The sequence below is a fragment of the Pan troglodytes genome, chromosome 23, assembly GCF_028858775.2.
Source record: "Pan troglodytes isolate AG18354 chromosome 23, NHGRI_mPanTro3-v2.0_pri, whole genome shotgun sequence".
Lineage (NCBI taxonomy): Eukaryota > Metazoa > Chordata > Mammalia > Primates > Hominidae > Pan > Pan troglodytes.
Window position 1 is genome coordinate 33,647,273 of NC_086016.1, and position 27,176 is coordinate 33,674,448.

The 27,176-nt window shown below is 44.9% G+C and overlaps 1 protein-coding gene across 50 annotated transcripts in view; it reads left to right on the forward strand.

Annotated features, from left to right (window-relative positions):
• The window catches only part of SFI1 (SFI1 centrin binding protein), a 125,453-nt gene that overhangs the window by 38,776 nt on the left and 59,501 nt on the right, over nt 1-27,176 (forward strand). For 24 of the 50 annotated variants that reach the window (XR_676487.5, XR_010156121.1, XR_010156122.1 and 21 more), the window contains 4 exons: nt 1,159-1,332; nt 3,505-3,576; nt 19,287-19,397; nt 22,686-22,780. Coding sequence is in view for 38 of the 50 variants with exons in the window: in XM_054675867.2 (XP_054531842.1) it covers nt 1,159-1,332; nt 3,505-3,576; nt 19,287-19,397; nt 22,686-22,780 (452 nt within the window). In the remaining 12 variants the exon portion in view is untranslated. Of the gene's footprint in view, nt 1-1,158; nt 1,333-3,504; nt 3,577-19,286; nt 19,398-22,685; nt 23,917-27,176 lie in introns of all 50 variants that reach the window. The other 26 variants (XR_010156126.1, XR_010156124.1, XR_010156125.1 and 23 more) reach the window with 4 other exon arrangements.

Below are 27,176 nucleotides of genomic sequence, written 5' to 3' on the forward strand. Positions count from 1 at the left end.
CCAGCCTAGGCAACATAGCAAGACCCTATTTCAAGAAAACAATACAATAAAAATTTTTAAAAAGTATATTAAACTTTGTGTGTGTGTTTGTGTATACATACGTGTGCTTTACCCTCAGTGCAGATATTCTGAAGCAAGAGATCAAGAATGAGATCAGGCCGGGTACAGTGGTACATGTCTGTAATGCCACCCCTTTGGGGGGTTGAGGCAAGAGGATTACTTGAGCCCAGGAATTTGAGACTAGCCTGGGCAATATAGTGAGACCCTGTCTCTAAAAAAATAAAAATAAAAAAAAAAATTGGCCGGGAACAGTGGCTCAAGCCTGTAATCCCAGCACTTTGGGAGGCCGAGATGGGTGGATAACCTGAGGTCAGGAGTTCAAGACCAGCTTGGCCAACATGGTGAAACCCCATCTCTAATAAAAATACAAAACTTAGCCGGGCACGGTAGTGGGTGCCTGTAGTCCCAGCTACTAGGGAGGCTGAGGCAGGAGAATTGCTTGAACCCGGGAGGCGGAGGTTAAATGAGCTGAGATCGCGCCACTGCACTCCAGCCTGGGCAACAGAGTAAGACCTTATCTCAAAAAAATAATAAAAATAAAAAGTTAGCTGGTCATGGTAGTGCATGCCTGTAGTCTCAGCTACTCAGGAGGATGTGGTAGGAGGATTCCTTGAGCCCAGGAGTTCAAGACCAGCCTGGGCAACACAGTGAGACCTCATCTCTTAAAAAAAAAAATTATCAGGACACAGTGGCGAGCACCTGTGGTCCTAGTTGCCTAGTTGCTTGGGAGGCTGAGATGGGAGGATCACTTGAGCCTGGGAGGTCGAGGCTGCAGTGAGCTGTGGTCATGCCACAGCATTCCAGCCTGGGCAACAGAGTAAGAACCTGTCTCAAACAGGAGAAAACTGTGTTAGGCCTAATGACTCCAGGGGGTGCCCTCCAGCTCTGTAGTTCCTGCCTAGAGCTGACCCAGCAGTACCCACCTCTAGTGGTTGGCCAATATTTCTGTCAGATTGGGCTGCTTATTATCCTTGAAGCATAGGTATTGTCAGTCTCAATGAGCTTATCTGTTTAATTTTGCTTGTATATTAAAAGTATTTGCATCACATGCAGAGATAACTTTATTCTCTCCTTGCCTCTTTCGTCCTCAAATTTAAGGTATTTTAAGGATGGTGCAGTTAAGAAACCTTATTCTGCAAAGACACTGTCCAACAAGAAGTCTTCTGCATCCTTTGGGATCCGGAGGGAGTTACCTAGTACCAGTCATCTAGTGCAGTATCGTGGCACACATACTTGTACCCGACAGGGCCGGTTAAGAGAACTGCGCATCAGGTGAGCTTATGAGTGGCCACCAGTCTATGGGTACTTTGCTTTTGTTCTCCTTTCTTGGTTAAAATGAGGGAATGATTCTTATTCTTCCACCGCAATTAGTGGGAGATCTTGATGCCTGTTCTTTGTAGTAGAATGTTCAGATGAAAAGGATATTCAGGAACCTGCAGACATAAAATCTGTCATTGAGCGTTTTCATTTCTCCACTTGTGCCTCACAATATGACGCTATCAAGATTCTTCCAGAAAAAGTCTAAACGTGGTCCAAGAAAGAAGGAACTACTCTTTTTTGCTATTCTTTTTTTTCCCCCAGATTTTCTGGTGAATTCTAGAAGAGCTGTAACACTTCTGCTACTCTCGATTAGATATATTAGAGACATCTGTTTCTTCATTCAAAAATTTATCAGGTCAGGTACGGTGGCTCACACCTGTAATCCCAGCACTTTGGGAGGCCGAGGCAGGTGGATCACCTGAGGTCAGGAGTTTGAGACCCCGTCTCCACTAAAAATACAAAAAATTAGCTGGGTGTGGTGGCACATGCCTGTAATCCCAGCTACTTGGGAGGCTAAGGCACGAGAATCGCTTGAACCTGGGAGGCCGAGGTTGCAGTGAGCTGAAATTGCTCCACTGCCCTCCAGCCTGGGCGAGAGTGAGACTCCGTCTCAGAACAACAACAACAGATTTATCTGGTGCTTACCCATGCCAGGTGTTACGCTAGATGCTGAGCATATAAAGTGAGTAAGATCATCTTGGTTTATGACTTAATGAGAGTTTAAAATCAGGTAGGCTTGATAGACTGTTAAGCCACAACAATAAAGTGAGATTAGTGCAATGAGAGGAGAAGGATGTGGTACCACAGGCAAATATGGCGAGAACAGCCACACTAGTATAGCCAGCAGTTACTCTCTGGAGGAAGTGGAGTTTAAGCTCAGCCCTGAAGGATAATGTAAGAATAAGCCAGATAAAGGGCAGGAGAAGGTGTGTTTTAAGTTGAGCTCAAGGTTTAACTCTATAAGACAAGCCACCTTTGGCCGGGCATGGTGGCTCACGCCTGTAATCCCAGCACTTTGGGAGGCCGAGGCAGGTGGATCACGAGGTCAGGAGATCGAGACCATCCTGGCTAACACAGTGAAACCCCGTCTCTACTAAAAATACAAAAAATTAACTGGGTGTGGTGGCAGGTGCCTGTAGTCGCAGCTACTCTGGAAGCTGAGGCAGGAGAATGGCGTGAACCCAGGAGGTGGAGGTTGCAGTGAGCCGAGATCACACCACTGCACTCCAGCCTGGGCGACAGAGTGAGACTCCATCTCAAAAAAAAAAAAAGACAAGGCCGGGCGCGGTGGCTCACACCTGTAATCCCAGCACTTTGGGAGGCCGAGGTGGGTGGATCATGAGGTCAGGAGATCGAGACCATCCTGGCTAACATGGTGAAACCTGGTCTCTACTAAAAATGCAAAAAATTAGCCAGGTGCAGTGGTGGGTGCCTGTGGTCCCAGCTACTCGGGAGGCTGAGGCAGGAGAATGGTGTGAACCCAGGAGGCGGAGCTTGCAGTGAGCAGACATTGGGCCACTGTACTCTAACCTGGGCGACAGAGCAAAACTCTGTCTCAAAAAAAAAAAAAAAAAAAAAAAGACAAGCCACCTTTGTGTGTATACCAGACACTGTGCTAGGTACTGGAGGTACTATAAAGCACCAGTTTCTGCTTTCAGGGGCTCACAGTGCAGAGGGAATGACAGACACCCTGTGAGCTGATCTCTGTAATATGGTGTCATAACATTACAGGAGGGGTTTGAACAGAGTGCTGAGAGTACACAGCTACTCACTCTGTTTACGTTGGAGAAGGTTCAGGCATTTGCCGGGCATTTTAGGCAGGAAGAATAATATGAACAAAAGAATTATTATGTACTTCCTGTACCTCATTTTTGAAGTTTTTAATCTCTTCACTGACAATTTATGTTGAAAATATTTTTTTTAAATAATCTGCTTGATTTTAGCTTTATAAATCTGCCCCATCCTATGCCCTGTATGATGCAAAATTAGCTATGATACCGCCTTTTGATTCATGCTAACATCCCTCTGCCGAGACCTTAAAGGCTTCCTTTCCTTTCCAGAAAACTGATGATGTAAGCCAAATGGAATTTTAAAATATGTATATGCTTTTTTTCCTTCTTTCAGATGCGTGGCCAGAAAGTTCTTATATTTATGGATTCGAATGACTTTTGGAAGAGTATTTCCCTCTAAAGCCAGGTAGTATTAGCTCAGAACAACATAATTGTGTTGAGTTCATTCTAGGGTTTTCTTTTATATTAAGCCTGTATATAAGCTTCATTATGGCTTGTGCTGTTACATTCCTCCCCAGCCTCCAGTAGGTAGAAGCAGTCCCTAATATAACCATGTAATACAGTGGTAACTTCATATCTGTTAGTTGACTGCAGCTGCATTCATGGTGAGCTGTGAATGTTATCTACAAAGTAGCCAATAAAGGTTAAGTTTTAGTGTTCAGTGGTGTGGCCTTTAGCTAGCTACTGTGGCCTTCAGCTTCAAAGAAAAAGAAAGAAAAAAAAATAACAAGCAAGTGACCAAATGAAAGAATCAGGCAGGGCGCCGTGGCTCACACCTGTAAACCCAGCACTTTGGGAGGCCGAGGCGGGTGAATCATCTGAGGTTAGGAGTTCGAGACCAGCCTGGCCAACCTGGTGAAACCCCGTCTCTACAAAAATTAGCCGAGCAGCCAGGCATGGTGGCTCATGCCTGTAATCCCAGCACTTTGGGAGGCCAAGGTGGGCGGGTCACCTGACATCGGGAGTTTGAGACCAGCCTGACCAACATGGAGAAACCCCGTCTCTACTAAAAATACAAAATTAGCCGGACGTGGTGGCACATGCCTGTAATCCCAGCTACTTGGGAGGCTGAGGCAGGAGAATTGCTTGAACCCTGGAGGCGGAGGTTGCGATGAGCCAAGATTGCGCAGTTGCACTCCAGCCTCGGCAACAAGAGCGAAAGTCCCTCTCAAAAAAAAAAAAAAAAAAAAAATTTGCTGAGCATGGTGGCGTATGCCTATAATCCCAGCTACTCGGGAGGCTGAGGCAGGAGAACCACTTGAACCCTGGAGGCATAGGTGGTGGTGAGCCGAGATCGCGCCATTGCACTCCAGGCTGGGCAACAGAGTGAAACTCCATCTCAAAAAAAAAATAAATGAATAAAAATAAGAATAAAAAGAATCATACTTAAGTAAATCAGGATAGATAAGATCTCTCTGGGAAAAGCGTTTGCCCAAGAGAAGTAATTGAGCTCTTTCAGGGCACTGGTGAGACTGACAGATTGGCTTGATCAAGTGCAGAACCTGCGGGAAAAAATTGGCTTTGGCAAAGGAAATGAAATTTTAGTGAGGAGCAAATCCCTCTGTCATAGCTTCATTTTGTATAGACCAGTGCTGCCCATTGCTGTGGTTTTGGGTTATAATTGCTTTAGCTGCAGTGCTAAGAGTGGACTGCAAGAGAGAGTCACAGGAGTCAGGGACACCGTACAGCAGGCAGGGGAGCTGGAGAGAAGGGACCAGTGCGAGGTATGTTTCAAAAGGAGAATTGGCAGCCTTTGAGAATGTAAGCACTTGTTAAAAACTGAAATGTCTTGGGTTCCCTCCTGCTCCCCTCTTCCCCTTTTCTTTCCCTTACTGTAATCTTTCCTGTTTCATTTTTTGACAGTCTGACTCCTTCATTCAATGTCTCTCAAGCAAACTTGGCCTGTGTGTGTTCTCTGAAATCTTTTCTTTGTATACTTTATGAGGGACCCTGCTGTTCCATCTCTTCCTTTTTGTATGTTTACAGTGAAGCTCCTGATGTGGCTATGTTACTGGCCAGGTCTAGGTCCATTCTGCCCATGCGTGGTAAATCAATCACTGTGACACAGGTTTTGCAAAAGAGAAAAAACTTACTTGCAAGGCCACTGAGCGAGGAGGTAGGAGAACAGGTCTCAAACCGGCCTCCCCAAAGATAAGCCTTAGGGATATTTGTGGGTTAGGGAAGTGGGGTGGTTTAAGGTGTGGGGAAAGGTGATTGGCAGTGGGGAAAAATGCAGTAACATTCATTGCACACAAGTGTAGTCAGGGTTCATGGCATGTCATAGGACACGTGTACAGAAAATAGAGGCGTTAACATGATCCGAGGGTGGAGTTTTTGGCCCTCAGGCATCAAAAGTCCCTCTCGGGCTCCTTCACAGGCCCAGTTGAAGGGTTGGTGGTCTCTATCAGTTTGAACTGTACAGGAGCTAGCCCAGGTTTCCTGAAGAATAACTGAAGTGACCATTGCCATGGTGACCTATGAATGTTATCTACAAAGTAGCCAACGAAGGTTAAGTTTTAGTGTTCGGGCCGGGCGTGGTGGCTCCCCCCTGTAATCCTAAGACAGGCGGATTACTTGAGGTCAGGAGTTTGAAACCAACCTGGCCAACATGGTGAAACTTTGTCTCTACTGAAAATACAAAGAAATTAGCCAGGCATGGTGGCAGGTGCCTGTAATTCCAGCTACTAGGGAGGCTGAAGCAGGAGAATTGCTTGAACCCGGGAGGCAGAGGTTGCAGTGAGCCGAGATCACGTGACTGCACTCCAGCCTGAGCAACAGAAAGAGAATCTGTCTCAAAAAAGTTGTAGCGTTCAGTGGTGTGGCCTTCAGCTTCAAAGAAAAAGAAAAAAAAGAAAAAAGCAACAAGCAGTGACCAAAAGCAAGCAGGGCAGCTGAGCTGATCATGTTACTCCATTGTTCTCAGCTGTAGCCCATCCCAGCTGCAAGTGCTAGGCATTGTTCACCTCTTATTTTACCTTCTTCTGAATCTTGGGCATGTCATCCTTCACTGCCTTGGTAGCTCTTCAGTGCCTTAAATAAATTTTTTTGCTCTGCTTTTTTTGTTGTTCATTGGGAGAATTGATCTAAATTGCTATTGTCAGAATTCTCTCTTTTTTGTTTAATTTATTGCATATTCTATTCTCCACTGTTAGCTTAGAAGTTATATTCTGTTTTACTCTTCCTTTACTGACTGTCCAGATAAGTTACAAATGTGAATGTGTATTTTCATTCAAATACGAATGTATATTTGTAACTTACCAGAATCTAATGTTAATTGGTTCTTTACCCTCTTCCTAGATAAGACAGAGTCCTTAGAATACTTTAGCTCTGCCCATCTCCCTCTCTTTGTGTATATTTTTAAATCTATAAAGCATTATTACTCTCATTTTATTTTATTTTATTGTTTGAGACAGAGTCTCGCTCTGTCGCTTAGGCTGCAGTGCAGTGGCACAAGGTTTTACCATGTTGGCCAGGCTGGTCTTGAACTCCTGATCTCAGGTGATCTACCCACCTCGGCCTCCCAAAGTGCTGGGATTACAGGCCTGAGCCACTGCGCCCAGCCTATTATTCTCATTTTATATAGCCAATATTTATTTAGATTTATTCACATATTTACCCTACTTACCCTTCCTTTTTCATTTGTTTTTCTTTTTTTGCCCCAACATTACAACAAATATTTACCCTTTCTGTTGCCTTTTTTCCTTCTTCTCACATCTCCAGGTTTCTATCTGTGATAATTTTCCTTCTCCTATCAGAACGTCCCAGGGTATTCTCTTTCGGGTAGGTCTGCTGGTGAGAAATTCTCTCAGATTTTGTCTAATTCCATCTTCACCTTGGAAGGATATTTTCACTGGGTATGGAAGTCTGGGCTGCTGGTTTTTTCCCAGCACCTCAAAGATATTCCATCACTGTCCTATGGCTTCCATTTCTAAGCTGTTAGTCTAATTTTTGCTCTTTTGAAAATTCATTGCTTGTCTTAGTTTTCAGAAGCTTGGAACTTATTTTCTTATAATCTTTTATCTCATTTTGAGATTGTAAACAAGGTTTTTTTTTTTTTTCTTTTTTGTGGACAAATCTTCTGGCATACTTGTGTTTATATGCATGTTATTCTGCTCCTTATCTTCTTTCCTCATATAACTTCAAATGCTTTTTTTTTTTTTTTTTCCTGAGACCGCGTCTCACCTGTTGCCCAGGCTGGAGTGCAGTGGCATGATCTCAGCTCAGTGCAACCTCCGCCTCCTGGGTTCAAGCAATTCTTCTGCCTCAGCCTTCCACATAGCTGGGACTACAGGCACCACACCCAGCTAACTTTTTTATTTTTAGTAGAGACAGGGTTTCGCCTTGTTGGCCAGGCTAGTCTTGAACTCCTGACCTCAGGTGATCTGCCCAACTCAGCCTCCCAAAGTGCCGGGATTACAGGCATGAGCCATGGTGCCCGGCCTCAAATGCTTTTTTATTGCTTTTTTTTTTTTTTTTTTTTTTTAGACATAGTGTTGCTTGCTCTGTTGCCCAGGCTGGAGTGCAATGACGCGATCTCGGCTCACTGTAACCTCTGCCTTCTGGGTTCAAGCGATTCTCCTGCCTAAGCCTCCCAAGTAGCTGGGATTACAGATGAGTGCTACCACACCCAGCTAGTTTTTGTATTTTTAGTAGAGACAGCATTTCACCATGTTGATCAGGCTGGTCTCGAACTCCTGACCTTGTGATCCGCCCGCCCTCAACCTCCCAAAGTGTTTGGATTACAGGCATGAGCCACCGCGCCTGACCTTTTTTTTGTTTTTTCTTTTTTTTCTTTTTGCTGAGACAGAGTCTCGCTCTGTTGCCCAGGCTGGAGTGCAGTGGCGCGATCTTGGCTCAGTGCAACCTCTGCCTCCTAGATTCAAGCGATTCTACTGCCTCTCCTGCCTCTGCCTCAGCCTCCCAAGTGTCTGGGATTACAGACGTGCACCACCATGCCCGGCTAATTTTATTGCTTATTTTTATGTGAAATTAGTTTTCCTGAATTTTAATTTTTAAGTTTATATGTCTTTATATATTTTTTAGAGACGAGGTCTCGCTGTATTGCCCTGCAGTGGTGTGATCATAGCTCACTGCAGCCTTGAACTCATGGGCTCAATTAATCCTTCTGCCTCTGCCTCCCAAGTAGCTGAGACTGTAGGCACAAGCCACCACACCTGCCTTATTATCCTGAACTTTTAGAGTGAGTCAAGGTTCGGTTAAGTTTTACTAATTTCATAGAACTCCTTCTTCTGTTGTTTTTGTTTAGGGTTCAAAAATATAGTGGCTTTTTTAATGGGGTATCCTGGTTTTGTTCCCTTACCACACTTGGTCTGGATTTTCTTTTTCCTTGTCTCTTTTGACCCTCTCCTGCCCAAATTTTTTTCTACCCGTGGCTGTTTCTCCTCCATATGAAGCCCTGTCCTAGAAGGGTACCCTGGCAGATGAGTTTTGAGATTCCCTAGGGGCTGGACTGCTCTAGCTGTTTTCAGTTTTTATGTGAGCCCTGGTGCTGGAGAGGATAAAACTCATAGTTTCAGCTGCTGGTCTTAAATTGGGCCTCTGTACCTTCCAACAACAGCTCATTGGCTATTTTAGGGTTCTCCTGTTGTTAGGTTCCTCAGATGCTACTCGGGGATCCAAAGATTGAAAACTGTGTTGCTACCTCCACTATTTTCCTAAAATCCGTTTTATTTATTTATTTATTTTTTGAGACGAAGTTTTGCTCTTGTTGCCCAGGCTGGAGTGCAGTGGCACGATCTTGGCTCACTGCAACCGCCACCTTCTGGGCTCAAGCAATTCTTCTGCCTCCGCCTCCTGAGTAGCTGGGATTAAAGGTGCACGCCACCATGCCCTGCTAATTTTTTGTGTTTTTAGTAGAGACGGGGTTTCACCCTGTTGGCCAGAGTGGTCTCAAACTCCTGACCTCAAGTGATCCACCTGCCTTGGCCTCCCAAAATGCTGGGATTACAGGCATATGCCACCATGCCCGGCCCTAAAATCCATTTTTTACTCAATTTTATTTATCTATATTTGACCCATATTTGACTGGGAACCTCTTTTCAAATAATGCCTTCCAAGTCCTTGGGAAATGCTGATTGTATGTTAGAAGTACATTGACTCTAAGAGAAAGCCTAACAATGGCTGAAACAAATTGAGATTTGTTTTTTCTGGTTTTTTTTTTTTTTTTTAAATTAACTTTTTTTTACCTTTAGAGACAGGGTCTCACTATGTTTTCCAGGCTGGTCTTGAACTCCTGCGCTCAAGCGATCCTCCCTGCTCTGCCTCCCGAAGTGTTAGGATTACAGGCATGAGGGGATTTACTTCTTTTTTTTAACAAGCCACCTGGAGATTGGCAGTTACTGGTATTGCTTCAGCTGTTCAGTGATGTCGTTTTAGACTCAGGCTTCTAGTACCTTTCTAGTTCAACATCCTTAGCACATTGGCCCTTTGTCCTCATAGGTAACACTTCGTAGTTGCAAGATGACTATTCTAGCTTTACACAGGAAGGTGGGGGTAAGGGTGGTGTCAGTTTGATCTCTTTATCAGGAAAGAAAACTTCCCTGGAAGTTCCCCACTGCATTCTGCTTCTGCCTCATTGGCCAGAGCGTTGTCACCAGCCACCTTTAGCTACAGAGGAGGTTTAGAAAGAAATCTTTCTGGCCTCTGTAGTGGATACTTACGAGAAAAAGGGCTTGGCAGTGGGTGTTGGGTTAGCCAGTGACTGCTAGCTAACCTGCTACATTGCTTTAAAACATTTGCATTATGCTGTTTTTCATGTCTTCGCTCTTCAGTGGTAGCCGGGTGTAGAGGAAAGAATACTGGACTAGAATTAAGGAGACCTGAGCTTCGGTTCTAACCCAGGCCCTAGCTAATTGTTTGATCTGAGGATAGTTATGCCTGTAGGCCTCAGTTTTGCAAATTACAAAATGATAGAGTGAGAATATTTGTTTTCTAAGCAGCTACCAGAATTAGAATTCTGATACTGTGTTTCCATTGACTTAGAAATTTGTGAAGGGATAGTTATTTTCTAATATCTATATATCAATATCAAATATCAATCTGTTAAAATCAAGTAGGTTCTTTGTTACTTGGGGGAACATTGGGCATCCTGATCTTTGTTTTTAGGCTTTTTCCATACTGAGTTATTTATTTCTCAATTTTAGGAGTGTTAGGTGGGAATAATATCATACCACAAACTACAGAATAATGCCTTTATGTGCTGAGATAATGTTTTAGCTTTGTTTTTTGTTTGTTTGTTTGTTTTTGAGACAGAGTTTCACTCTTGTTGCCCAGGCTGGAGCGCAGTGACACGATCTTGGCTCACTGCAACTTTCGCTTCCCGGGTTCAAGCAATTCTCCTGCCTCAGCCTGCCAAGTAGCTGGGACCACAGGCATGCGCCACCATGGCCGGCTATTTTTTGTATTTTTAGTAGAAACGGGGTTTCACCATGTTGGTCTCGAACTCCTAACCTCAGATGATCCACCCGCCTCAGCCTCTCAAAGTGCTGGGATTACAGGCATGGGCCACTGCACCCAGCCTTAACCTTTTTTTTTTTTTTTTTTTTAAGTACAATTTCCATTTTATTTTTCTCTGGAGAATAATTTTTCTTCAGTCCTTAAGGACACAGTTTCTTAACGGGTTTTAGTGGGAGTCATGGGGCAACGCCTGCAGGTCGAAATTGAGGTGTGGGTATTCAGTCCTAGCAGGCTTCATGAGATTGATTTCTAACTACTTTGCTGTGAATGGCACAACTCACATATTAAGGTAGCTTCATATATGGCTTGGGTAGCACCTAGGCATCAAAGATCCTCACTTCAGAAATGTCCCTGACTGCTGCAGCCTCTGCTGTGTTTCAAATGATGAATTTCTCCTGTTTTTGTTAAAGTCACTACATTTGCTAAAATCAATGATGAATTCCTAAACTTTCTTTAACTTGACCTACCAGGTAGCATTAGAGAGTCCATCATTTCCTTCTTCTAGAATCCCTTTCTTCTCCCAGGTTCCAGTTACCATCCTCTTGTGTTTTTTCTCCTACCTGTTTGACTGCCCCTTCTAACTCTCCTTTGTTGATTCTTCCTCATCTAAATATCCCAACACCTAGTCTTTGCACTGCTTCTCTAGCTGCCTCACAACCAAAATCTCATCAGATCTCACAGTGATTCTCAGATGTGTATGCCCAGCCAAGACCTCTGCCTTGAAACTCTGGACTTTTACATACGTGACAACTCCACTGGGTGTCACACCATAGTATGCCCGAAACTGAAATCGTCATCCTCCTCCTCTCAGTGAGTGGAAACTCCATCCTTCCAAGTGCTCAGGTCAGAAACGGTGAAGTCATCCTTCACACCTCTTGTTCTTTCACACCCCAATTTAAAATGCCAAATGCCAAAATCATGTTGCTTCAACCTTCAAAATGCATTCAGAATCCAGCCACTTTTCAGACCTCCAGTAGCTACCACCCAGTCCAAGCCATCAGCATCTCTCCCCCGAGTGACTCCAATGGCCCCTCATTGGTCTCCTGCTTCCTCTCTTGCCCCTAGTCAGTATCTTCTCAGGAGGTAGTCTGAGTAAATCAAGTCACATCATTCTGTCAAACTTCCAGTGGCTTCCTGCTGAAAGTAAAAGCCCAGAGTCCTTACTGTGGCCTACAAGACCAACCAACTTTTTGTGTCACCTATTGAGTTTGTTTTTCATTTCTGCTGTCATATTTTTAATTTCCAAGAGCTTGTTTTTGTTCTCTGCATGTTCCCTTTTTAATTTCCAAAAGCTTCTTTTGTTCTCTGCATGTTTCCTTTCTTTTTAATAGTATCCTGGAGGCTCAAAATTTTTTGAGGATAATGTGGTTTAAGATTTTTATCTGCTTACACTGTTTCTTCTAAGATCCTTTTTTCTTTGTATTTTTGGTCACTGTGTCATATTGGAGCCTTTCCTCAAATGTCAAGAGATTCTTTATTGTCTGTTTATATTTAACAGCAGGGCCCTAAAAAGCTTATTTTAGAAGCCTTTTTTTTTTTTTGAGACAGGGTCTCACTCTTGCCTAGGCTAGAGTGCAATGGCATAATCTCAGCTCACTGCAACCTCTGCCTCCTGGGTTCAAGTGATTCTCCTGCCTCAGCCTCCAGAGTAGCTGGGATTACAGGCATGCACCACCACACCTGGCTACTTTTTGAATTTTTGGTAGAGATGGGGTTTCACCACGTTGGTCAGGCTGGTCTCAAACTCCTGACTTCAGGTGATCTGCCTTACCTTGGCCTCCCAAAGTGCTGGGATTACAGGTGTGAGCCACCACACCCAGCCAGAAGCTTTTATATATAAGCATGAAGACTTATAACTTGAAGGCTTCACTGTAGGCTTTTGGGGCAGATTTCACCAGGGAATCTAGCTGTCTGTGTCTCTGAAGGCCTTTCCCCTTAGGTTGATCAGTTTTCCCCAGACAAAAGAGATACCCTCTAACTCCTTCTGGCACGGGGTGGGGGGGTGGGATTGAGATGAAGGTGGTAATTTTTTAATTTTTTTATTTGTTATTTATTTATATTTTATTTTATTTTATTTATTTATTTTTATTTTATTTTATTTTTGAGACAGAGTCTTACTCTGTCACCCAGGCTAGAGTGCAGTGGCGCGATTGACTCACTGCAACCTCCACCTCCCAGGTTCAAGCAATTCTTCTGCCTCAGCCTCCTGAGTAGCTGAGATCACAGGTGCCCACCACCATGCCTGGCTGATTTTTGTGTTATTAGTAGAGACGGGGTTTCACCCTCTTGGCCAGGCTGGTATTGAACTCCTGACCTTGTGATCCACCCACCTCGACCTCCCAAAGTGCTGGGATTACAGGCGTGAGCCACCGCGCCCAGCCTACATTTTTTTTTTTTTTTTTTTAAACAGAGTCTTACTCTGTTACCCAGGCTGGAGTGCAGTGGCATGATCTCGGCTCACTGCAACCTCCACCTCTCAGGTTCATGCGAGTCGCCTGCTTCAGCGTCCCAAGTAGCTGAGACCATAGGCATGCGCCACCACGCCTGGCTAATTTTTGTATTTTTAGTAGAGATGGGGGTCTCGCCATGTTGGCCAGGCCGGTCTCGGACTGCCCTCAAGTGATCCACCCACCTTGGCCTCCCAAAGTGCTGGGATTATAGACATGACACTGCATCCAGCTGAAGGTGTTAATTATAAGCTTGGCTGCAAGCAGGGAAAGGGATGGTGGGTGTCATTGTTCAGTTTGTAGACTTTTGGTCTAGGACCATCTCCCAAGCTTTGCCTAGTATTCTGGAGTCCAGCTCTCCTCTGGCTCGCCTCTCCGGAGATATACCTGAGTCTCTGCTTGAGTGAATATGAGTGAATAATGGAATCCAGGGGCCTAACCACTTCTGACACATAGGCTTGCAAACAGTCCTGTGTTTTCATCTCAGTCCACAGCTCCTCGCCTCCTGATGCTTCTCATTTCCACCCCTTTCTGGGGCCTGTGCCACCAGCTGGGTGCTTCTTGTCTCCCTTCTCCCCCTACAAGAAGACACTTAGTTCTCTCCTTTATCTGGTGATTCATCTGCCACTCTCTTGCCTAAAATTGACTAAAATTTGTTGACGGTTCTTGTCTGTCACCCTTTCTCCTGTTCTCTTGGTCTTTTTAGGCTTACACCTTTTTGAATACATTTGCTGTTATTTAATGCGGCGTGGGGAATGGAAGGAGGTAAATGGTTATGTTCATTTTACCATGTGCAAACGGTTCCTTTTTATTACAATTTTTTAGAATTGTAGGCCGGGCGTGGTTGCTCGCGCCTGTAATCCCAGCACTTTGGGAGGCCGCGGCAGGTGGATCACAAGGTCAAGAGTTCAAGACCAGCCTGGCCAACATAGTGAAACCCCGTTTGTACTAAAAATACAAAAATTAGCCAGGTGTGCCTGTAACTCCAGTTACTCAGGAGGCTGAGGCAGGAGAATTGCTTGAACTCAGGAGGCAGAGGTTGCAGTGAGCCGAGGTGGTGCCACTGCACTCCAGCCTAGGTGACAGAGCAAGACTCCATCTCAAAAAAAAAAAAAAAAAAAAAGAATTGTGAATAAATCTGTTCAACAGTCTTTCAAATATTATAGAAATGTACAGTTTAGGCTGGGCATAGTGGCTCACGCCTGTAATCCCAGCACTTTGGGAGGCCGAGGTGGGCGGATCACAAGGTCAGGAGATCAAGACCATCCTGGCTAACATGGTGAAACCCCGTCTCTACTAAAAATACAAAAATTAGCTGGGCATGGTGGTGGGTACCTGTAGTCCCAGCTACTCCGGAGGCTGAGGCAGGAGACTGGCGTGAACCCGGGAGGCGGAGCTTGCAGTGAGCCGAGATCACACCACTGCACTCCAGCCTGGGTGACAGAGTGAGACCCCGTCTTTAAAAAAAAAAAAAAAAAAAGAAATGTACAGTTTAGGAACCAGTCTCCTATAATCTCTCCCCCACCCCCCGAGAGAGAACCACTGGCATTAGTTTGATATTCTGGAGTCTTTTCAGGCTTTTAATGTGTATGATGTAATCATTTATGTATGCATACACACATGCTTGTTTATATGTACACAAATGTGTGTGTGTGTCTGTATATTTGATGTATTCCAACATATGGGTGCTATAAATACATAAAAATAGGCCGGGTATGGTGGCACATACCTGTAATCCCAGCACTTTGGGAGGCCGCGGCAGGCGGATCACCTGAGGTCAGGAGTTCAAGCCCAGCCTGGCCAACATGGTGAAACCCCATCTCTACTAAAAATACAAAAATTAGCTGGGCATGGTGGTGTATGTCTGTAATCCCAGCTACATGGGAGGCTTAGGAAGGAGAACTGCTTGAACCCGGGAGGCGGAGGTTGCAGTGAACTGAGATTGTGCCATTGCACTCTAGACTGGGCGACAAGAGGGAAACTCTGTCTCAAAAATATATATATAAATACTGTTATTTATTTATTTATTTATTTATTCATTCTTTGAGACAGAGTCTCACTGTATCATCCAGGCTGGAGTGCAGTGGCCTGATCTCAGCTCACTCCAACCTCCACCTCCTGGGTTCAAGCAATTCTTGTGCCTCAGCCTCCCAAGTAGCTGGGACTACAGGCATGCACCACAACGCCCAGCTAATTTTTGTATTTTTGGTAGAGATGGGGTTTCGCCACGTTGGCCAGGCTGGTCTCAAACTCCTGAGCTCAAGGGATCTGCCCACCTTGGCCTCCCAAAGTGCTGGGATTACACGTGTGAGCCACTGTGCCTGACTTAATTTTTTTTTTCTTTTTTTTTTTTTTTGAGACGGAGTCTCGCTCTGTCTCCCAGGCTGGAGTGCAGTGGCGCATCTCGGCTCACTGCAAGCTCCGCCTCCCAGGTTCACGCCATTCTCCTGCCTCAGCCTCCTGAGTAGTTGGGACTACAGGTGCCCGCCACCACACCTGGCTAATTTTTTGCATTTTTAATAGAGATGGGGTTTCACCGTGTTAGCCAGGATGGTCTCGATCTCCTGACCTCATGATCCGCCCGCCTCGGCCTCCCAAAGTGCTGGGATTACAGGCGTGACCTAATTTTTTTAAAAAGATACCATATTATACATACCACGCAGTGACTTTATTTTTTCACCTAATCACTTTCTGAGGCATCTGTCCCTTCAGTACCCTTAGCTCTGCTTCATTCATAGAAAATGAGCACATGGCATTGATTAATTGTATTAACCTGTCCTCTTTTGATGGGTATTTGTGGTGGTTCACTCTTCTCTTATTATTATTATAAGCAATAGTGAGGTGAATTACCTTATGTATGTCTTTGTAAGCTAGTTTTTAAAAACTGTGAGTGGAATTGAGCATGGTGGCTCATGCCTATAATCCCAGCACTTTGGGAGGCTGAGGCCAGTGGACCACCCGAGCTCAGGAGTTCGAGACCAGCCTGGCCATCATGGCAAAACCCCATCTTTACTAAAAGTACAAAAATTAGCTGGGCATGGTGGCACACACCTGTAGTCCCAGCTACTCTGGAGGCTGAGGCAGGAGAATCCTTTGAACCTAGGAGGCGGAGCTTGCAGTGAGCCAAGATCGCGCCACTGCACTCCAGCCTGGGCGACAGAGCGAGACTCCGTCTCAAAAAAAAAAAAAGAAAAAAAACTATGAGTGGGTTAGGAGGAGTGACATGTTAGTAACCTGCAGAACCATGAAAAGAAATTTAAAGTGATTGACAGGCCAGTGTGGTGGCTCATGCTTGTAATCCCAGCACTTTGGGAGGCCAAGGTCGGCAGATTGTCTGAGCTCAGGAGTGCGAGACCAGCATGGGCAACATGGCGAAAACCCGTCTCTACTGAAATACAAAAAATTAGCTCGTTTGGGTGGCGTGTGCCTGGAGTCACAGCTACTCAAGAGACTGAGGCACGAGAATAACTTGAATGCATGAGGTGGAGATTACAGTGAGCAGAGATCATGCCACTGCACTACAGCTTGGGTGATATAGCAAGACTGTCTCAAAAAAATTTTTTAAAAATCAGCACCACCTGTCACTGCTCTTCTGTGTTCCTTATTACCTTTTTCCTGACTAATTTCTCTTACTCATCTTTTGCTGTTGTTATGACTCCCCTCTTCAGATTTCAGCTAAATTAATATCCTGTGTTCCTGTTAAGTACTAGGAATATTATTAGGCATTTACTTATTTTATAAGTTTAATTTCCTATGTTTGTAAATAAGACATTACTACTTTTTAGTAATAAAAATATTTTTCATTCTGGTGAATGGAAAAAATTAAAAATAATAATTTTCAATTCACTTCATGGTGTTTGAAAAGTCAGATTTTGGGAGACCAAGGGAGGAGGATCACCTGAGCTCAGGAGTTCAAGACTAGCTAGGGTAACATAGTGAAACCGTGCCTCTACAAAAAATAAAAAATTAGCCAGGCATAGTAGTGGAGCATGTCTGTAGTCACAGCTATTTGGGAGGCTGAGGTGGAAGGATCACTTGAGCCTAGGATGTTAAGGCTGCAGTGAGCCATGACTGTACCACTGCATTCCAGCCTGGGCAACAGAGCGAGACCCTGTCTCCAAAAAAAAGTCAGATTTTTATTTTACTTTAACATCTTTAATCGGTAAAATCAATATTAAAAATTTTTTAACCTCATTTCTAGTTTAAGTAGCTCTGAGATTCTGACCTGAAAAAGCCAAATATATCTATTTTCCCTCTTTTTAAGTTTTTTTGATTGTTTAAGAGACAAGGTCTTGCTCTGTTGCCCAGACCAGAGTGCAGTGACACATTCACGGCTCACTACAGCCTTGACCTCTGGGGCTCAAGCGATCCTCCCACGTAAGCCTCTGGAATAGCTGGGACCACAGGTGCGTGCCTCCATACTTGGCTAACTAAAAAAATTTAGGGGGGGCTGGATGTGGTGATTCAGGCATATAATCCCAGCATTTTGGGAGGCCGAGGCAGGCAGATCACTGAGGTCAGGAGTTTGAGACCAGCCTGACCAACATGGAGAAACCCCATCTCTACTAAAATTACAAAATTAGCTGGGCGTGATGGCACATGCCTGTAATCCCGCTACTCAGGAGGCTGAGGCAGGGAAATCGCTTGAAGCCGGGAGGCAGAGGTTGCGATGAACCGAGATCACACCATTGCTCTCCAACCTGGGCAACAAGAGCAAAACTCCGTCTCAAAAAAAAAGAAAAAAAAAAATTTGTAGAACTGGGTACAGCGGCTCATGTCTGTAATCCCAGCATTTTGGGAGGCTCAGGTGAGGATTACTTGAGCCCAAGGGTTTGAGAACAGCTTGGGTAATACAGTAAGACATTGTCACACATTTTTTTATTTTTATTTTTTGGGTAGAGATGGAGTTTTTTATTTTATTTTATTTTATTTTATTTTGAGACGAAGTCTCACTTTGTTGCCCATGTTGGAGTGCAGTGGCTCGATCTCGGCTCACCACAACCTCTGCCCCCTGGTTCAAGCGATTCTCCTGTCTCAGCCTCCCAAGTAGGTGGGACTACTGGCGTGCACCACCATGCCTGGCTAATTTTTGTATTTTTAGTAGAGATCGGGTTTTACTATGCTGGCCAGGCTGGTCTCGAACTCCTGACCTTGTGATCCACCTGCCTCAGCCTCCCAAAGTGCTGGGATTGCAGGTGTGAGCCACCGTGTCCAGCATTTTTTTTTTTTTTTAATGTATTTGAGACAGGCTCTTACTCTTTCGCCCAGGCTGGAGTACAGTGGTGCAATCTCAGTTCACTGGAACCTCTCCCTCCTGGGCTCAAGCGATCCTCCCACCTCAGCCTCCCAGGTAGCTGGGACTACAAGAACATGCCCCCGCTATGCCTGGCTAATTTTTTATTTTTTGTAGAGATTGGGTTCCACCATGTCACCCAACCTGGTCCTGAACTCCAGCAGTCCAACTACCTCAGCCTCCCAAAGTGCTGGCATTACAGGCATAAGCCACCACATCCAGCCCTAGATGGAGTCTTGCTATGTTGCCCAGGTTGGTCTTGAACTCCTGGCCTCACGCAGTCCTCCTACCTTGACCTCTGAAAGTGTTGGTATTACAGGCATGAGCCACCATGCCTGGCCTCTATTTTTAATCTATCTTGGTGTTTACTTTTTCTTTTTTTTCTTTGAGACGGAGTCTTGCTCTGTCATCAGGCTGGAGTGCAGTGGTGCAGTCTCGGCTCACTGCAACCTCTGCCTCCCGGGTTCAAGCAATTCTCCTGCCTCAGCCTCCTGAGTAGCTGGGACTACAGGCGCGTGCCACCATGCCCAGGTAATTTTTGCATTTTTAGTAGACATGCGGTTTCACCATGTTGGCCAGGATCTCTTGACCTTGTGATCCACCCGCCTTGGCCTCCCAAAGTACTGGGATTATAGGTGTGAGGCACTGCGCCCGACCGGTGTTTACTTTTTTTTTTTTTTTTTTTTTTAGTAGAGACGGGGTTTCACCACGTTAGCCAGGATGGTCTCGATCTCCTGACCTTGTGATCCACCCGCCTGAGCCTCCCAAAGTGCTGGGATTACAGGTGTGAGCCACCACGCCCGGCTGTACTTTTTCATGAGACGGCAAGAATATGTGATTTGGGAAGAGATGTTAGCTCCAACATCATCATATATATATATGATTTTTTTTTTGCTGTAGATTTTACTATGAGCAGCGATTACTACGGAAGGTCTTCGAAGAATGGAAAGAAGAGTGGTGGGTTTTCCAGCACGAGTGGAAACTCTGTGTTCGAGCTGACTGTCACTACAGGTCAGGTTTCATGTTATACTCCTTCAGTTTTACTGATGCACATTATCAGATGATTATTTGTTGGCGTGTTTATGGTCAAAAGAAGCAAACTTTGGGTCACTTTTGGTTTTTCTTCAAATCCTTTTTGGAGTTAGCAAGATCAGAGTTCCAAATTAAACCCAAGCATGCATGCACATGCTGGGCACGTGCACACAGACACACACACACACCTCCCACACCTCTAATTCAGGTAACCATTATGTATTGGTTATGCTAATACTTTGAATGGGATTTTCCCACCGATTTTCATTTCTATATAATTTCTCATTCTGAAAGTATTCTGGGGTTTTTGTTTGTTTGTTTGTTTTGTTTTGTTTTGAGACAGAGTCTCACTCTGTTGCCCAAGCTGGAGTGCAGTGGCACGATCTTGGCTCACTGCAACTTCCGTCTCCTAGGTTCAAGCGATTCTACTGCCTCAGTCTCCCAAGTAATTGGGATTACAGGCATGTGCCATCACGCCTGGCTAATTTTTGTAGTTTTAGTAGAGACAGGGTTATTTCATGTTGGCTGGGCTAGTCTTGAACTCCTGACTTCAGGTGATCCGCCTGCCTTGGCCTCCCGAAGTGCTGGGATTACAGGCATGAGTCACCGCGCCAGGCCTGTTTTTTTTGTTTTTTTGTTTTTTTTGAGATGGAATTTCGCTCTTGTTGCCCAGGCTGGAGTGCAATGGCGCCATCTTGGCTCACTGCAACCTCCGCCCCCTGGGTTCAAGTGATTCTCCTGCCTCAGCCTCCCTAGTAGCTGGGATTACAGGCATGTGCCACCACACCCAGCTAATTTTGTATTTTTAGTAGAGATGAGGTTTCTCCATGTTGGTTAGTCTGGTCTCAATCTCCTGACCTCAGGTGATCCTGCCACCTTGGCCTCCCAAAGTGCTGGGATTACAGGCATGAACCACCACACCCGGCCTTGTTTTAAAAATAATAAATTGTGGCCGGGCATGGTGGCTCATGCCTGTAATCCCAGCACTATGGGAGGCCAAGGTGGGCGGATCACGAGGTCAGGAGATCGAGACCATCCTGGCTAACATGGTGAAACCCCGTCTCTACTAAAAAATACAAAAAACAAAATTGGCTAGGCGTGGTGGTAGGCGCCTGTAGTCCCAGCTACTCGGGAGGCTGAGGCAGGAGAATGGCGTGAACCCAGGAGGTGGAGCTTGCAGTGAGCCAAGACTGCACCACTGCACTCCAGCCTGGGCAACAGTGGAGCGAGACTCCGTCTCAGAAAATAAATAAATAAATAAATTGTTTTAATTTACATTGATTATGGGAGAAAATATATGGGGAAGGCCGAGTGTGGTGGCTCACTCCTATAATCCCAGTACTTTGGGAGGCTGAGGCGAGTGGATCACTTGAGGTTAGGAGTTCCAGACCAGCCTGGCCAACATTGGTGAAACCTTGTCTCTATTAAAAAACAAAACAAAACAAAAATTCCAGCCTGGACAATACAGAGAAACCCCATCTCAACTAAAATACAAAAAAAAAAAAATTAGCCGGGCATGGCGGCATGCGTCTGTAGTACCAGCTACTCGGGAGGTTGAGACAGGAAAATTAATTGAACCCAGGAGGCGGAGACTGCAGTGAGTCGAGATCGCACCACTGTACTCCAGCCTGGGCAACAAAGCAAGACTCCGTCTCCAAAAAAAAAAAAAAATTAGCTGGGCATGGTGGCATGTGCCTGTAGTCCCAGCCACTCGGGAGGCTGAGGCAGAAGAATTGCTTGAACCCAGGAGTCGGAGGTTGCAGTGGGCCAAGATCATGCCACTGCACTCCAGTCTGGACGACAGAATGAGACTCTGTCTCAAAAAAAAAAAAATTCTTTTTTAAATGAATGTTAATAAAATATTTAAAACTAGGAAAATATGAAGAGATGAAGGTCTTAAGATATATAGTGTATGTATCAAGAAGAAGGAAAAGGTGTCAATGAGCATGTTGTAGTACAAACGAGAAGTGATGTTTTTTACAGTGTGGATAGTTAAGATAATTAGGATGTGACTGTTGGCCAGGCATGGTAGCTCACACCTGTAATCCTAGGACTTTGGGAGGCCGGGGCAAGAGGATCACTTGAGCCCAGGAGTTCGAGACCAGCCTAGGGAACATGGCAAAATCCCTCTCTACAAAAAAATACAAAAATTAGCCAGGAGTGGTGGTGCGTTCCTGTAGTCCCAGCTACTCTGAGGCCAAGGTGGGAGGAGTACCTGAGCCCAGGGAGGGCTCAAGGCTACAGTGAGCCATGTTCACATTACTGTACTCCAGCCTAGGTGACAGAGTGAGACCCTGCGTAAAAAAAAAAAAAAAAAAAAAAAAAAAGACAAGATTGTCATTCCAAACATCATGGATTTTTTTTTTTTTTAATTGAATTTGAGACTGAGTCTCGGTGTCACCCAGGCTGGAGTGCAGTGGAACAATCTCGGCTCACTGCAACCACTGCCTCCCAGGTTCAAGCCATTCTCCTGCCTCAGCCTCCCTCCTGCCTCAGCCTCCTGAGTAGCTGAGACTACAGGCACATGCTACTACGAGTGGCTAATTTTTATATTTTTAGTAAAGACGGGGTTTCACCATATTGACCAGGCTGGTCTCGAACTCCCAACCTCAGGTGATCTGCCTGCCTCAGCCTCCCAGAGTGCTGAGATTACAGGCGTGAGCTACTGTGCCTGGCCCAAACATCATGAATTTGTGGATGATGAAAGTGAACTTATTCTTGGAGAAGTCAAGCCTTTTCTTCCTCAGTGACACTTTAAGGTATGGAGAATGACTCTTCTTCAAAGAGAATAGAGTTCATTGTGATTGTAGGAAGTGAAATTTTAGCTTTGGTGCAGATATGGCTTTTTTTTTTTTTTTAATCAGAAGCGTCCCTGTTCATTTCTTCTGAGTATAGAACAGACTTGGTGTGTTGGGTTAGGAGTTGTTTTGTTGTTGTTGTTTGTTTGTTTGTTTGTTTCTTGAGACAGAGTCTTGCTCTGTTGTCCAGGCTGGAGTGCAGTGGCATGCGATCTCGGCTCACTGCAACCTCCACCTCCTGGGTTCAAGTGATTCTCCTGCCTCAGCCTCCGGAGTAGGTGGGATTACAGACGTGTGCCACCACACCCGGCACATGGTATTTTTAGTAGAGATGGGGTTTCACCATATCGGCCAGGCTGGTCTTGAACTCCTTGCCTTGGCCTCCCAAAGTGCTAGGATTACAGGTGTGAGCCACCGCGCCCGGCCTGTTATTTTGAAGAAATGCCATTTACTTTTTTTGGCTCCTCAGGTATTACCTGTATAACCTGATGTTCCAGACCTGGAAGACCTACGTGCGTCAGCAGCAGGAGATGAGGAACAAGTACATTAGAGCCGAGGTTCATGGTGAGAAAAAGAAGTCCATGTCTGAAGAAGATGCCCACATTTACTTTGCAGAAGGTCATAGGAAGGACAAACACATTGTCTCAGAGAGAGAAGAACTCTAGGTCAAAGGAAGATTTGTTTGATTCTCTTTCATATTTTTCAGAAAGTGTGATCTCTGAGTGGGCACCTGTATGATTGATCCCTATGGTTTTCTCCATATGGCATGGTTTGAGCCCTTAAAACTCATTTAATCAGAATTTGTGTGAACTGGCTGTTCCTGGCCTGCTGGTTCAGTGGGCTGGCTGTGACTCCTGTGGCACCTGGGGCTGCCATCTATCTTGCTGCGTCAAGTTGCCCAGAGACTCTGGAGCAGAGCTGCAGTGCTCTTTTCTGATCTGCTTTGCTCAAGTTGTCCCTTAGTGATACTGTGGCCACTTTAGGTCTGGTCAGAGTCTGGTTTCTCTGTGAATTGAGCCCAGAAACACGTGGAGAGTCTAAGGGAAAAAGACATAGAGTTTCAAAATGATAATACAGGCTGCATTAGCAGCAGAATGTCCTAAAGGTAGCTCAAACTCTGCAAGTCACAAGTACAACCTGTCAACTCCCCTACCACTTATACCTGCTGTTCCTTTGACTCTTCTGTCTAAGAAGACTTACTTAGGAATGGTGTCCATTCCTCATGCCTCATGTCATCACTTACCTAATCTTTTAAGAAGGCCCTCTGAGGCATCACTTGCAATCATCTTTGCATTGCTACTGCCTGAGAGTAATCCTCATCTTTTTCCCAGAGTGTTGTAAGTGCCACTTCATTAATCTCCCTCATTTATTTTTTCATGCTTCTCATTGTACACATAGCTGCAAGAGTGGTAAGACATAGATAAGATCATGACACTCCTTTACGTAAAGTTAACCCTGCTTGGTATGTCATACAAGGTCTTCATCTCTTCTGCTTTACACCCTCTGCCCTTGACACACTGGATGTGCACTTCTTTATCTTTCCATCTTTGTCCCTGTAGTTCTTCCTTCAGGCCCATTTAAATGTGTAGCTTTCCTTGATCTCCCCCAGCCCAGTGATCTTTCCCCTGTCTGTATTCCCAAAGTATGAGAAGCTCTTACCCAAGCCTCAGGATTACTGCACCAAATGCACTGTTTCACTGGTAAGTAACTTACGCTGTTTGTTGTTTATTTTTTTAATACATACAGTAAGATTCATTCTTTTTGATGTTCAGTTCTAAGACTTTGATACACACTACCACATACAGCTAAATTTTTGTATTTTTGGTAGAGATGGGCTTTTGCCATGTTGCCCAGGCTGGTTTCAAACTCCTGGACTAAAGCAATCCACCTGCCTCGCTCTCCCAAAGTGCTGGCAATACAGGTGTGAGCCACCGTGCCTGGCCTTAAGTTTAATTCTATAAGAAACTGGCAAAGTTTTTTATCATGGCTGTGCCATTTTGCATTCCCACCAGTAATTAACGAGAGTTCTACTTGCTCTGCATCCTCTTGACCTCTTTGTATTGTCATTAAAATTTTTTCTTTGGCCATACTAATAGGTGTATACAGGCATTTAATTGTGGGTTTTTAAAAATTGGTGTTACATGAGTATACTGCATAATGATGGAGATTTGACTATCCACTACCCAAATAGTGAACGTTGTACATGATAGGTAGTTTTTCAACCCTTGTGCCTCTTCCACCCTCCCTTCCCCTCTTTTGGAGTCCCCAGTGTCTATTATCTCCACCTTTATATCCGTGTGTACCAACAGTTTAGCTCCCGCTTATAAGTGAGAATATGTGGTATTTGATTTTCTGTTTCTGAGTTAGTTCACTTAGGATAATGGCCTCCAGCTCCATCCATGTTGGTGCAAAGGACATGATTTCATTCTTTTTTATGGCTGGGTGGTATTCCATGGTGTATATTTTCTTTCTTTTTTTTTTATTTGAGACTGTCTCACTCTGTCACCCAGGCTGGAGTGCAGTGGTGTGATCTCGGCTCACTGCAGCCTCCACCTCCTGGGTTCAAGCGTTGCTTCTGCCTCAGCCTCTCAAGTACCTGGGACTACAGGCGTGTGCCACCATGCCCAACTAATTTTTGTATTTTTAGTAGAGACAAGGTTTCACTATATTGGCCAGGCTGGTCTCAAACTCCTGACCTCAGTGATCTGCCTGCCTCGGCCTCCCAAAGTACTGAGATTGCAGGCATGAGCCACCACGCCCGGCTGTGGTGTATATTTTCTGTATCTGTTGATGGATGCTGAGGTTGATTCCATGACTTTGCTGTTGAGAATAGTGCTGCAGTGAACATATGAGAGCAGGTGTCTTTTTAATATAATAATTTCTCTTCGTTTGGGTAGATTCCTGCTAGTGGGATTGCTGGGTCGAATGGTGGTTCTGTTTTTAGTTCTTTGAGAAATCTCCATACTGTTTTCCATAGAGGTTCAACTAATTTATATTCCCACCACCAGTGTGTTAAGTGTTCTCTTTCTCTGCGTGCATGCCAACATCTGTTATTAAACTTTTTTTTTTTTTTTTAAGACAGGGGATGTCTTGCTGTGTCACCCAGGCTGGAGTGCAGTGGCTTGGTCATAGCTCACTGCAGCCTTGACTTCCTGGGCCAAGTAATCCTCCCACCTCAGACTCCTGAGTAGCTGGGACCATAGGCATGTGCTACCACGCCTGGCTAACTTTTTATATTTTATGGAGACAGGGTCTGGCTATGTTGCCCAAGCTGGTCTTGGACCCCTGGGCTCCAGTGATTCTCCTTCCTCAGCCTCCCAAAGTGCTAGGATTACAGGCATAAGCCACTGCACCCAGCCTAACTTTTTAATAATAGTCGTTCTGACTAGTGTAAGATGATATCTCATTGTGGTTTTAGTTTGCATTTCTCTGATAATTAGTGATGTTGAGTATCTTTTCCTGTGCTTATTTGCTATTTATATCTGTTTGGTGAAGTATCTGTTCATGATCTTTTGTCCTTTTAAATTGGGTTGTTTGTGTTCTTGTTGAGATTTGAAAGTTTTTTGTTTGTTTGGTTGGTTTGGTTTTTTTTGACACGGAATCTCACTCTTGCCCAGGCTGGAGTGCAGTGGCGCAATCTCGGCTCACTGCAACCTCGACCTCCAGGGTTTAAGTGATTCTCCCACCTTAGCCTCCCAAGTAGCTGGGACTACATGGTGCGCTACCATCCCCAGCTAATTTTTGTATTTTTTTTAGTAGAGACAGGGTTTCACCATGTTAGCCAGGCTGATCTGGAACTCCTGACCTCAGGGGATCCACCTGCCTCGGCCTCCCAAAGTGCTGGGACCACAGGGGTGAGCCACCAAGCCCAGCTGGTTTTTTAAAATATGTATTCTGTTACAAGCATTTTGTCAAAGCATGATTTGCTATGTTTTCTCCTAGTCTGTGACTTGTCTTTTCATTCTCTTAACAGTATCTTTTGCAGAGGAAAAGTTTTTAATTTTGATGAAGTCCAATCTATTTTTTTTAATGGATTATGGGTTTTGTTTGTTTGTTTGTTTTTGTTTGTTTGTTTTTGCGAGAGTCCCACTGTTGCCCAGGTTGGAGTGCAGTGGTGTGAGGATAACCCATTGCAGCCTGGAACTCCTAGGCTCTGACCTCAGCCTCCCAAGTAACTGGGACTACAGACAATGCCCCACCATACCTGGCTAAGTTTTTTATATTTTATAGAGATGGGGCTCTTGCTTTGTTGCTCAGGCTGGTCTGAAACTCCTGGCCTCAAGCAGTTCTCCCACTTCGGCTTCCCAAAGCCCTGGGATTACAGTCATGAGCCACTGTGCCCAGCTGGATTATATTTTTTGATATCCTATCTTAGATGTCATCTCTAAGAACTTTGCCTTAGCCCAGGGTCACAAAGATTTCCTCTTATGTTTTCTCCTAAACATTCTGTAGTTTTACATATGGATCTTGTATATCCTGCATCCTTGCTAAGTTAATTTATTATTTCTTTTTCTTTTTTCTTTTTTTTAAATTTTGAGATGGAGTCTCGCTCTATTGCCCAGGCTGGAGTGCAGTGGCATGATCTCGGCTCACTGCAAGCTCCACCTCCCGGATTCACGCCATTCTCCTACCTCAGCCTCCAATTAGCTGGGACTACAGGTGCCCACCACCCCACCCGGCTAATTTTTTGTATTTTTAATAGAGACGGGATTTCACAGTGTTAGCCAGGATGGTCTTGATCTCCTGACTTCGTGATCCGCCCACCTCGGCCTCCCAAAGTGCTGGGATTACAGGCTTGAGCCACTGCGCCCAGCCTTTTTTTTTTTTTTCAGATGGAGTCTCACTTTGTCACCCAGGATGGAGTGCAGAGTGGCGTGATCTCGGCTCACTGCAGCCTCTGCCTCCTGGGTTCAAGCAATTATCTTGCCTCAGACTACTGAGTAGCTGGGAGTAAAGGTAC